The 13,460-nt window shown below is 48.0% G+C and overlaps 1 protein-coding gene across 2 annotated transcripts in view; it reads left to right on the top strand.

Annotated features, from left to right (window-relative positions):
- The first annotated feature begins 6,552 nt into the window (after positions 1-6,552).
- Positions 6,553-13,460, top strand: part of Dgkd (diacylglycerol kinase delta) — an 83,852-nt gene continuing 76,944 nt past the window's right edge. For both annotated transcript variants that reach the window (XM_051190740.1, XM_051190741.1), the window contains exon 1: positions 6,553-6,735. In XM_051190740.1, the coding sequence (XP_051046697.1) occupies positions 6,580-6,735 (156 nt within the window). In that variant the 5' untranslated portion in view covers positions 6,553-6,579. The remainder of the gene's footprint in view (positions 6,736-13,460) is intronic.

Genomic DNA, 13,460 nt, shown 5'->3' on the forward strand with positions numbered 1-13,460 from the left:
AGAGTTAGCCTGTTAGCCTAGATGCCTAGAAATGAACGAAGCCCCAGTAACCTTCCAGAATTATGCTAGATACGAAAGCATGAGTGTTCCTGCCAGAAATAAAGTCTGTGGGACCCTCTCTCTGATCATGACTCAGGCGATTGTCACTGACAAAAAGGACTCACATCATTGGGGTCTCTAGCACTTGGGAGTGAGGGGCAACATCCAGAAGGAAAGGCAGCCCTTCACGGAGTGGCTCAGTGCCACTGTGTTCTTCCAGTGGGACCTGGGGATTTCCAGAGCTTTCAGGCTGTTTCTCTGGACACACATGGGGTGGTGAGTAAGTTTAGTTTTCAGACCAATCCTGGCACCAGGGCTCCTTCAGAGGCTCCTGAGGTAACAGAGCAGAAAATAAACATAGACAAAAATACCCTTACAATTCCATTTCGGAGTCTAATCCCTGCTTGAGCTTTCAGTTGCTGGTCAAGTTTCTACTGGACAGAAGCAACCAAACAAGAAAACTGAACTGAACTGAAGAACCTGAGTTGCCACACCCAGTATGGGTGGCAACTATCAAGGTCCCAGGAACTCAGTTCAGAGGCTGGGACTGTCAGCCCGCAGGCCATTCCAGTGCCCAGCCTCTGCTCTCTGGTCCTGGATGGTACCTCTGGGGAAAGAGAATCTGGCTGGCTCAGCTTTGGCTTGGTGACCAACATCTCATGACCAGCAGTGGCAGAGCCCAGGCCTGGGGAAAGGGTTTATTAAGACAGATATACCTCATGATATTATTATTATTACAAAGAGGAGGAATGGAGAATGCTTGGGGTCAGACAAGCCCTTTCAATGGGAAGGCCATTCGTGGCCATGGTACCCAGCAACCTGTATTGTATCAAACAATTCTCTTGGCAGCCATGGATGGGGGTCTGGGTGTGTTCCGGGTAGGGGAAGGTGGGATGAATATGTGGCCCTCATCCATGTTTAGGAAGTAGGTTAAGAGGAGTCTGGAGATTTCTGTACAGTTCAGCCTATTCACAGTGTGTGTGTGTAGCTAATTACTTTTCTTATCATTGTGACAAAATACCTGACAGATGTAACTTAAAGAAGGAAGGTTTTATTTTGGCTTGTGGTGTGAGGAGATAGAGTCCATTGTGATTCGGGGAGCATGGGAAGCTGGTCCTACTACATCTGTGGTCAGAGAGATGAATGCTGGTGCTCACCATGTATTACCCCTCCCCCCCCCACTTTTTTCCAGGTTAAATCCCCTCCTCTTGGTTAAACCTTCTTAGAGATGCCTTCATAGAGACTCCCAGAGGTGTTTCTTAGGTAATTCTAAAAGCCACTCAAGTTGACAATGGAGATTACCCTCTACCGGTATACTGTTGGGATTGAGTTTCTGATGCCAAGAGCAGCAGTAGAGAGTGGTGGTTTTGTGTGCATGAAGGTGTCAACATCTGGATTTCAGACTGGTGTGTGCCGTGATGTCTGGGATTTGGATGTAGGCATAGTTACCAGCTATGGCTCCACATCTAATGCACTGGGTTCCACACAGACAAAGAAAGGCTTGGATCTGTGTGCTGATTTTTAGGTCTTCTGGTACTGGCAGAGATGAAGACTCAGTTCTGAAGCTAAGAAAACAATAAAAGTAGAAACTTGTGGGTTAGCAGGGCAGACACAGACTGTCATGTCTTGAACAGATAGATACCATTGCATAGCCCACCCCAGACATGGTATCCAGGCAAAGGGTTGGCATGCATTTGGGGGAGCCCACACTGTGCTTCCTCATGATCTTGTCCCCCTGCTTTTTGGTCAGGCACAGTCTGCAGTGGTTAGCTCCTGGTGGGTGGAGTTCCCTGCCAGCCAAGAAGGCTGGGACTCTGCCTAGTGGCTCCCGGTGAGAGAACCATCCTGTTGGTTCCTGCATTGCCTGACCCCAGGACATCCTAAGTCAGAGTGGGCATTAATAGGCCTGACCTTTGGAGCTTTGTGGGTGAGAGAGCCAGGAGGGGAGGGCTGAAGCCGGAGCCCTGGAGACCAGAGTCGGAACAGCGCTTGCCCTCCAAGTTATTTTGGTGCTAAAACATCCAAAACAGGCCTGCAGGTGCTGGTTTGTTTATACTGCAGCTGCAGAGGGAGTGGGGGCAGGAAACAAGCAGCCATGTGTGTGTGTGTGTGTGTGTGTGTGTGTGTGTGTTGGCTCAGTTCAGTCTGCACATACGCGTTCTTTGCTGGCATGCAGAATTCTCAGGAGACAGGAAGTCTGAGGGCAGGTTGACTACGTGGTCCAGAATTTTAGGGACAGGTGCAATGCAAAAACAACAAAAAATGGCACAAAGAGTTGAGAATGTTGTATGTACAAAGGAGCATTTGGGACAAAGTTGGTGGAAAAATTTGAGGACAAGTGCCTTTGCTCATTGCATCGCCCTAAGATAGATTGGTTTTTTTTTTTTTTTTTTTTTTTTTTTTTTTTTGTTGAATCCCTTCTCTCTTTCTATCAAAAGGGTCCTGGGGATCAAAGTCAGGTTGTCAGCCTTAGCAGCAAATGCCTTGACCCACTGAGTTCTCTCCCCAGCCCAGTGGAAGAACTTGGGACATGGTTCAGCATCCAGCAAACAAAAAACACTGGAGAAACATAGGTTCCTGCCATCTATTGAGTGCCTGCCTTGTGCCAGGCACTTCACGAAATAGCCAGTTGCTGCAAGAAGTGATATTACCACCACCCATTTGTTAGGTGAGAAAGTCAGTTCAGAGAGAGTAGGTAGAAGAGTTTGACAGGCCAGAGAGGAGAGCAGAATGTTTATGACTAAACAATGGTCATTCACATGTACTTGTAAGAGCCCTGATGGGGCTGCTGCTTTATCCAATGGCCTCATTTTGGAAAGCTATAGTAGTACAATATTGCAGGCATGTGCCTACTTTGGTATAGTCCCCCTTTCTGGCTTGAATCTCCCCGATGGTTTTCCGGCTCTTTTGACGTGTTTTATTGCCTGCATCCCCATTCATTTCACAGGTCAGATAGTGTACAGGTCCCAGGGTGGGGTGGGGCATGTAGGGGGAGAAGTCTTGCACATTTAGAAGTTTGTGTGTGGTGGGGTGATCATGAGGTTGTCACAAATATCCTGGGGGCCGGGGGTGGGGGAATCTCTCAGTCAGTCTCAGTGAGAAGCTGTCTTGCTTCATGGAGAATGAGGGTCATTCCAAGCTTTTAGGTGGAGACATCCTAGCCGGGCGGTTCTTTCTAACAAGATCGGTCCTCTTGCTTGTATGTCACAGAGACTGATGAAGTTGGATGTGAGATGTGTTATCACTGCCACCTTGGTATGCCCTCCAGGTGGGGTAAACTCAGGGCATAGCACATCATTAGACATGATTCATTGTATGACTCACTCAGGGAAAGAGGCACTAGAGGGAATGCTCACTTCCTAGCCAGCCGCCTTGGGGGAGTTGATGGCTCAGCCTTTCCTGAAATCTCCAAGGGAACCACACTGTGCATTTACCAGGGAACAAGAGAGCTTCTTCACGTTTCCAAAAAAAAAAAAAAAAAAAAAAAAAAAATCATGTCCAAGTTAGGTTTCTCGGCCTTTAGAGCATAATGTAATTCTTTTCAAGCCTAATACCCTTGTCCTAAGCACATGTTTTATCTCAAATAGTTTTAGATTTACAGAAAAGTGAGCACAGAAGGACCCACGCTGTTATTAATATCTCACGTCAGTGCAGTACAGTGGCTGCACCGAGTGAATTGGCTTTGACACATTCTTATTAAACTAAACACACACTTTGTCCAGATTTCCTTACCTAATGGCCCTTTTCTGTTCCAAGATCACATCTCAGATCCATGTGACACACAGTCATCTTGTCTCCTTAGGCTCTTTGACTGTGACAATCTCCAGGGCTTCTTCCTAATTGCAGCTATCTATCCATCCTCCTATCCAGCCCCGATTTCTCCCCGCCAACTGCTGTTGCTATCATGTTCTTACCCATGGCTTTCATTTCTAAAAATCATGAACGCTGGAGACGGGATATGCCCTGAGTTTCTAGCAGGTGTAATCAACACACCCAGCATCTCAAGATAAACCCATTTCTTCTTTACGTTTTGGAGCTCTTGCTGCTGATGCTGCCGTCCCCAGAAAGCCCCTCATTGAAAGGTATCCAGATTCCCTCTCCCCTTTTGTATACTGTGAGCAGTTGGTCACCTCCCCACTTCTGCTTTGTCTCCAGTTCATCATCCCTATTGCTAAGACTGCCACCTTGGAGCTGGCCCAAGGTTACAAACCCTTTCTAATGCTTTCCCTATCTCTAATCCCTTTTTAATCCACAGTACAATTCTCTGTCTAGGTGCTCTGTTTTCCTTTCCCTCCTCCTCTTCGTCTTTCTTCTTTTATTTGGGATAAGGTCTTGCTAATAGTTCAGGATGACTTCAAACTTAGGATCCTCCTGCCCCAGCTCCCTGAGTGCTGGGATTGCAGCAATGTGCCTGGCATTATGACCTCATCTTAACATTGTTTCTTTTCATTCTTTGTTTCTTTCTTTCTTTTTTTTTTTTTTAAAAAAAAATACCTTTTACATTTGAAACGTTTATTTAGTGGTGTGAATAGGCCTGTGTGTACCATGGCACATGTATTGAGGTCAGAGGACAACTTGTTTTGTTTTGTTTTGTTTCTTTCTAGGGATTGAGCCTCAAACCAGCACTTTTGACTGTCAGCACCTTTCCTTGCCCACCCATCCCACTGAAGTTACCTTTTAAAGATCCGCTCTACAAATGCTGCCGCATACAGTCACACTCTTGTGACTTGAGGGTCTTGAGGTCAGAACTTCAGTACTGACTCATGGTGAGCTTCTTTCAGTCCCATACCCTGTCTTTCTGTCCATGCTCTATGATGATATGAACTTCCCCCCAGACCTTGCCTTCCTGGGAGACCAACTCTGCAGCACCAGCACTCCGGAATCAGTTGGTCTGAGTTTCACACTCTGCCTCCTTGGCATACTTAGGAAGTGACATCTGAGGGGCATCATTCCCCACTGGTCCTGTGGAAGTGTGGCTGAGGGCTATGTGTCATTCAGCAAGTGCAGGTGCCCTTTGTTGAATGCTATCAAGTGCAGTAGAACTTGCCTGTGATGGAAACACACCCTCTCTGGTAGCTGTTAAAGCCACGTGTGGCTTCTGAGTGCTGCAAATGTGTCAAGTGCCGATGAGGAACTGAAAATGCATTTTAGTTAATTAGAGCTTTATTTAATTTTTGGTTCTTTTTTTTTTAAATGTCATTTTAGAGCTTAAGCTGGCCACAAATTCCCTAGTGCTAGGAAATTGGGGTTTAAATGTAAGTAGTTGGATGTAGCTAGTGGCTATAGCACAGGGTGGAGTGTCCTGATTCACCCCGGGGTGGGGTGAGGTGGGGGTGGGATCTCAGGTTGTTTCTACAACATTCTTGCATTGGACCTGGGCCCTGACTGAGGTCAGTGTCCTGGCCTCATCTTTGTGCCAGATGGCATGCTGTGGCTTCTGGTGGTGTTTGACTTGTATTGCCTCTGGAAAGAATTGCCCAGTGCAGTGATGGTCAGAGATTGCTGTCTGGTGGTTAGGACAGAGGTCCCTGGTCTCTAGCAGCAGCCTTCTGAAAGGGTGAGGGGACAGCTAAGCAGCCCCCTGCTGACTTACCCCTTCCAGCCAGGCACAGTAGAGGAGTAGCACATTCTCCTAGATGGCACTGAGGCCTGTTTCCACCTCAACGTGCCCCCCCCCCCCAAAGGCACCTCCAACTGCATGTCCTCCTCTTTTGTCCCAGTGTAGAGTTCATTCTGATCACTTCTGACTTCCTTCCATTCACATCACTCCCTTATGAATCCCAGTTCCCTTCTCTCTCAGGCCCACCCAGTAATTCTGGGTGGCTACTTGTCTCAACACTTCAAAGCCTGGATCATAGGTCCCAGCTTTGTGACCCAGACAGGACCAGCTTGACACTCCCCACCCCTCAGTCCGGGAGCTACTTGCTGCCCTCAGGAGCAGGAAAGGCCGGTCCCTACTCTGGTTCTCAAAGCTGACCCCACAGCTCTCCAGTTTTTATCTTGATGCCATTTTCCTCCCTTTAAGCCACAGTTTCTTTTCTTTCTTGCTGCTGGGCCTTTGCACAGATTTAGCCTCCGCCTAGAACATGGTTCTCGGGTTCCGGGCAACTCCAGCTTTATTTTCTCCATCTCTCCCTTACAGTGGCCTTAACAGTTGTGTCTTCTCTCCCTCCCGGTGTACATGCATACATACATCCACTTTGCAAACTGTTTCACCAACATAGTCCAGCAGCCTCCTAGAAGTCACTTACTCTCGGGTGTGAAAAAAGAAAAGTGTACTTAGAAACAAGAAACGGGAATTGTGTTCCAAGAAGAAGGAAAGAGATGGGATGGGCGTCAGAAGGAAAGAGATGGGATGGGCAGAAACAACCAGCGAGGGCCGAACAAGCCTGCGTCTGCGCCCACTGCCTACGGGGGCGCGGTGGGGTGGGGCGCTCGGCCTCTAGGCCCCTCCCCACCTCAGGCCCCGCCCCAGGCGCTCGGCCCATCCCATCCACGCCCCGCCCCGCCCCCCCGCGGCGCGCGCGCTGGCCGGGCAGCATGGCGGCGGCGGCGGGCGCCCCTCCGCCGGGTTCTCCTCCGCCGCCTCCGCCGCCGCCGCCTGAGGAGTCGTCCGACAGCGAACCCGAGGCTGAGCCTGGCTCCCCACAGAAGCTTATCCGTAAGGTGTCCACGTCGGGCCAGATCCGACAGAAGGTGAGCCCGCGGCGTCGGCCGGGCGCGCGCCCCTCACGCCGCGGTCCCTGCCGAGGCCCGTGACCGTGTGCGAGCGGCCGCCCAGGCCCTGCCCGGCCGAGGTCCCGCGGTCGCTGCGGCCGGGCCGAGCGTGCCACCGCCTAACGGGCCGCGGGGCCGGGGCCGCGGGGACCGGGCCGTGGGGACTGGGCTCAGGTGGGCGCCGCCGCTGAGGACACTGAGGCCCGGCGTACTGCTGGGTCGCTGCGGGGACCACAGGCGCGCTCTCCCCGAGGCCCGGGGGGGGGGTCTGTACGTTTGACAACCGGGTGCTGCTTCCCGTCCTCACCTGTGTTGGGCTCACCCTCCAGTGTCCACCCGGCTGCGGGGTCCTCACCCACCCCCGGGTCCCGAAAGGGAAGGGATGCGCGTGTAGTGGCCGCTTCTCCCTCCCTCCTCGGGAAAGCCGGGACTCCTCACCCGCTGGGCACAGAACTCCGTGGAGAACTCCAGCCGCTCGGGATGCAATGCAGAGAGACGCATGCCTTTTTGTTTTCTTTCCCGAAGAATAAAGTTGCACCCTTTGCTTTCCCTTTTTTGTTCCTCTTGAAAACTGCGTATGGTTTCTTGCCGAGGTGAGCCCTCCTTGTTGGAAGGTCTTCCTCAGGCAGGTGGCTGGACAGGTGGCGGAGAGCAGGTTGCCACCGTGGGGCATCCCTGGCAGTTCCGGCTGGCACGGGTTTGCTCGTCCTGCTGCAGTGCGCTTTTCCTCCGAGGACAGTTAGTTACCCTTTACTGGAAGAGCCATTTCTTGCTTTATCATCTATCAGCCTCTGTGACTTGCCATGGGAGTGGGGGGTGCATTTAGGTGCTGCTGTGTTACACTGTTGTGACGTACCCCAGTCATTCATCACATGGGATCGAACACCTGTGTTATTCTAACTATAGCACTAACAGCCCCAGTGATGGTGGAGCAATTGTATGTAACAATTCTCCATTTTCTCGTGGGCTAGCTTTGAGCACTTACTTAGAGTTGGTGGTAACTAACATCCCACATTGTGCTCGTATGGACTGAAAACTAAAGCGGAGCAGTTAAATGACTTGCCCCCCGGGTGGCAGAAGTAGTAAAACATGGGTCTGGGTCTGAACCTTGATGAGGATCTCACTGATGGGAGGCATCGTCTAGGGGTTACCTGGCAGGTAGGGAGAGGAACCCTGCACTTGTGACATTATAACCTAATAAATGCTATGGAAGATTGGAACTTTTGTCTGAAAGTTTAGGCACACCTGGAATGGTCAGTGGATCAGATGGAGTGGAAGGGCCAGGAAAGATCAGCCAGGGGCAGATTTAAAGGGCCAGCCTGCAAAAAAGAGCACCAGTGAAGTCCATTCTAAACATGGGAGTGAGGGGGAGATATGTCCAGGAACATGTTTAGGAAGCCCTGATACTGGTAGGAATGCCCTTTCCTAGAGCTTGGTCCTTAAGATGGATACTGGTGTGAGGCAGATCAGATGCTGTGACTGAAGGGAGTGATGGACGAAGGCCAAGGTCATGGTGGAGAGGGTGGACTTCTCAGAGACTCAAGTGAGTCCAGTGTTTTATTGGTCAGGAGGCGTCTCCCTGCCTTTCCTCAAGATGAAGACAATAGCTGCTGTACCAGCTGTTCTGTTGGTGGGGGGAGTGGTGGTTATGGTGTTAAAAATACATCCCGAAGACTTGCTTTCAGAATACATTCACATCTGCTGTACAGATAGCTCAGGGCTGATTTTTCTTCTGAGTTGCTAGCGCTTGTCAGGATGTGGGAAATGTGAGGTTTAATGTGTGTGCAATAGCTCCCTTTTGTAGCAGAGAGGCCATTCACAAAATTTTTCTGGTATGTGTGTGTGGTACTTAGTGCAAATTTCCAAATGATGTGATCAGGTCCCTCTCTTACTGTTTGACCAGAGGAGTTTAGTTCAGGGGAGCTGGTGGCACAGGTACTGGAGAACAGAGCATGGAAGCTGCAGGCTGTGAGGCAATTCAGAGATGAAGCAACATACAGGAAGCCACTGCTACCACAGAGTGGAGGGACAAAGGTCAAGGGGGGGGCACATCAGACTCCAGGGTCGGGCTCCTCCAGAAACTGGAGTTGTGGAGTTGCACCTGGCGGAGCTCTGGGAGGGTAGAGCTGCAGCTACACACGCACACTGACCCCTTCTGCCTGGGCACCCTCCCTGTAAAGGTCACATCTGCAATTTGAAACACATCAGAAGAACCAGACATGCATCTGAGGACCAGCTGGCCCAGAACCAGTGCTGTATGTATGACAGGTTTTCAAACACATTAGTTTACCGCAGTCTCTAGCCGTCTTAATTTAGGGGAGAATTGGTAGTGGTCTTCAGATTTTAGTGTGTAGACATGTCCCCTGGGGACCCTATTAACACCCTGATGCTGGGTGAGGAGTGGGACTGGGGCCTTGGAATGTATATGTTTAGCAGACTCCCAAGTTGTTAATACTGCTGTCCAGGAAGCATGCTTTGCGAAGGAAGACCCTAGGGCGGCCCTGTAGAGGAAAAAGCCTTACCTTTCCTCCAGGCCTCTCCTGAAATTTGGTATGTGTAGATTTGGGATGGCCATTTATGACATGTTTGATTGGTGTCTTCCCCCCCTTGTTTGAATTCTTTGTAGTTGAAACTGCCCACAGAAAATACATGGTTTTATTTGTGTTTTCTGACCACACAGCTAGGGTGGAAAGAGAAAACAGGTAATGCACTGAGCAGTGAGCTCATCAGCACTTTGGAGCATATTTTGAAATTTGAGTAAAGAGCAATGTAATTCTTTGAAGCTATTATTTAAGATAGGAGCCTGTCTTGGAACTAGCCCTGTAGACTAGGCTGGACTCGAACTCACAGAGATCCACCTGCCTCTGCCTCCCGAGTGCTTGGATTAAAGGTGTATACTACCAATGTCCAGCTTATTATAAGTTTTTAAAAGTTAACTTTAAAAAAAAAATGTAAGTATAGAAATGTTTGCATTTTTTTCTTTTTTGAACCAGGATTTCTCAGTGTAGCCATGGCTGGTTTCAAACTCAGATGTCTGCCTTCCTCTGCCTCTGATTGCTGGAACTAAAGGTGTGTGCCACACCTTGAAGAAATGTGTGTATTTCTGATTTCAAATTTAAAGCTTTTCTTTTTTGGACAGGGTTTCACTGCTAAATTCTGGCTGTCCTGGAACTCACTCTGTAGACCAAGCAGGCCTGGAACTCACAGAGATCCACCTGCCTCTGCCTGGAGTACTGGGGTTAAAGGGTGTGCACCACCACCTGGTGCTTTTGATTTTTGTTTTTGTTTTTTTTTTTTCCTTTGTGAAATCGAAACTAATAGAAATTAAGTAAAGGGTTCAAGCTTTATTTTTCATTTTACGGTTTGAGGGACAGGGTCTCATGAGCTGGCTACATTGAGGGTGACCTTCTGGTTCTTGTCCCGCCTCTGCATTGTGTGCCACATGCCCACCACTCCTAGTTTTTGCAGTTCTGGAAACTGAATTTAGGGCCTCAGTGCTAGATAAACCTGAAAAACTCAGGTTTATGAAACAACTCTGGCTGGGAAGGTGGGTAGAATGCTAACCTTGCCTGTGTGAAGCCCTTCACCACATATACCAGGTGTGTCGGGGCTTGCCTGTAACCCTAGCCATTGGAGGCAGGAGCAGGAGAATCAGGAGTGTAGGGTCATCCTTGGAATCCAAACTGTTCTTTAAATACAAGGCTCTGTTTTTAGAAAGGGATGGAGACAATAACTCACATGCCACTCAATTTACTCATGAGAGCAATATGGTTCAGCTGAGCACAGTGGCATACATCTGTAATCCCAGGTGCTCTGGAGGCTGAGGCGAGAGGGTCTGGAATAGCCTGGAATAGACAAGATCCTGTCTTTAAAAAAAAAACAAAAAACAAAACAAAGCCTGTATAGTGGGGTGGTGTTTAGTATATTTACAGTTGTGCAACTGTCACCACAGCCAATTTTAGAACATTTTTATCACCAGTTTCCTCTCAGCTCCCTCAGACCTCGGCAACTATTTATGTACTTTCTGTCTCTGTACTTGCCTATGCTGATTATTTTCTAGAACTAGAGTTATTTAGTATGCCGTCTTTTGTGTTTTGTTCCTTTCATTCAGCTGTTTAATTTTTAAGTTGGCATGTAAAGTGATGGGCTTTATTAGAGTACTCATACATATATCATTGTACTTATAGTCAGTATATTTTCAGGGTTCTTCCAAGTTATAATGTGTCATTACTACATCTCTATTAATATTCCACAAGAGAGATATGCTTCATCTTATACATTTATTAGTTAATGGGCATTGGGGTTACTTTTGTTTTTTGTGTACATTTTGTGTGTGTGTGTGTGTGTGTGCATGTGTGTAGACATGTCTTCATTTCTCTTGAGTGTATACCTAGGAGTAGAATTTTGGGACCATATGGAAACACTATTTAACCTTTTGATAAACTGCTGGGATGGTCTTATGAGTGGTTGCACCATTTTACATTTTCAACAGCAGTGTGTGAGGAGGAGGCTCCAGGTCTCTGTATTCTTGCTCATACTTACCTTTTTTTCTTCTTCTTCTTCTTCTTCTTACTATACCTGTTCTAGTAGGTGTGAAGTGGTGTAAGATTTTTTTTTTTTTTTCTCTCTCTGTTTTTTTCTGTGCTAGAGATGAAGCCAGGGCCTCATGTAGGAGGCAAGTGCTTTACCATTGAGCTATACTTCTAACTCTTCTACATGTTCAAATGCTCCACAGCATTTACTATGCTATAAGGTCACATGTACTGGGGGCACCTCCCCACTAGAACAGCAAGCCCTAGATGGAGAAACCCTCCCATCAGTGGGAGGTTCAAGGTTGAAACCCAGGAAACAATAGCTGCTATACAAGCTGTTCTGGTTGGTCTCAGTAAGTTCTCCAGATCTTGACATGCCAAGTGTTGTGCCAGGCACTTGGTGCCCACTTGAACAGGACAACTTTCAGAGAGGTAAGCCAAGAGTCCAGACAGAAGCCAATAGGACAGCCATGAGGTTAGCCAGAAGAGGTGATGTTAATGAGGTCAGAGTGCTTCGAGAAGACATTAAGGGGAGACTCACCTGACCACAGGGAGAGCAACTATGTCTGCTTGAGCCACATTGGTGAATGCAATGCTAAATTGCAGTGTCTGATGTAAGATACTGGCTAGGCTCTGGGGAAGGACCATGGCCCTTGATGAATGTGAATGTGACATTTGAATTGTATTTTCTTTAGGATTAGGACTGGGGTCTGTAGTGGACATAGTGTCTTCCCAAAATCTGATCTACCCCAACCTCAGTTATGACCTTATTGAGTCTTTACAGTTAGCTAAAGATCTTGAATTTAGGGTGAACTCTGATGCCTGGAGTTTTTTTTTTTTTTTTTTTTTTTTTTTTTTTTTAAGTAAGAGGAACACTGGACCCAAAGACCCAGAGGAAGAAGTCATGTATAAATAGCTGGGTACTGTTGCTAGCAAGATGGCTCAGCACTTGCTTCATAAGCCTGGCAGCCAGTTTGATACCTGGAACCCACCTAAAGGGGAAGCAAAGAGCCAGCTTCACAGGATTGTTCTCTGACTTCCACACAGGCATTGCAACATGCGCCCCATTGCACATGTAAATAAATAATTGGGGAAGAACCCCAGCTGGATATTGTCATAGCCACAGACTGCACAGTGTTGGGGGAGCTAGAGGAGTCATGCTTGGAATCTCTGCTGGGACCAGCAGAGGAGAGGTGGCTCTATTGAACCCTGCATTTCAGACCTAGACTCCAGCACTGTGACAGATTTTCCATGGTTCAGTCTTGTGGGCTGTGGGGCATGGTTCCAGAGGGAATCCTGGGGCTGACACTGAAGGGGTTGGGAGGCTGAGCTCTGCTGGGGAGTGCCTCTGGCCGACTGAAGTGTCAGGTTAGGGCAAAAGGCAGTCCTGGATGGACTTTCTCCTTTAGGTTAGCACCCTCAAAAGCTAATTCTAAGGAATGTTATGAAGTAGAAGTAATGTCATGGAAGGACTGAAGGTTTGTTTGAAATCATCAGTTCCATGAAGTCAAAGCCATGCTGGAATGCCAGGGCCTGAGATTCCTTAGAGAAGCACCTGCCAGATTTTAAAGTCAGAATAAAGAGGTGACACACAGGGAGGCAAGGCTTCTGAGATGAGCCAGAAGACAACCAGCTGTAGAGGCAGATTAGAGAGTCAAGGCTCTAGAGATTAAACTGACATGGATAGTCAGCAGATTAAGTGCACATTCTTGGAGAAGACTCAAGTTCAATTCCTAGTACCCATGTTAAGCAGCACCATCTGTCTGTAAGTCCAACTCCAAGAATAATGGGCACCTGCACTCATGTGCACAAATCTACACACACACACACACACACACACACACACACACACACACACAGCCGGGCGTTGGTAGTGTATGCTTTTAATCCCAGCACTTGGGAGGCAAGCAAATCTCTGAGTTTGAGGCTAGCCTGGTCTACAGAGTAAATTCTAGGATAGCCAGGGCTACACAGAGAAACCTTGTTTTAAACAAAAAAGAAAACAAGCAAAACTATATATATACATGTATATGTGGAACTGTACATATATATGTGTTATACACACACACACACAAACACACACACACACACACACACACACACACACACGGAATAAGTGGCAGACTAGAGGATTTAAGGATTCTCCATTATATACTCTCAGATTACAGATTA

The sequence above is a fragment of the Phodopus roborovskii genome, unplaced genomic scaffold (genome assembly GCF_943737965.1).
Source record: "Phodopus roborovskii unplaced genomic scaffold, PHOROB, whole genome shotgun sequence".
In the NCBI taxonomy this organism is placed as follows: domain Eukaryota; kingdom Metazoa; phylum Chordata; class Mammalia; order Rodentia; family Cricetidae; genus Phodopus; species Phodopus roborovskii.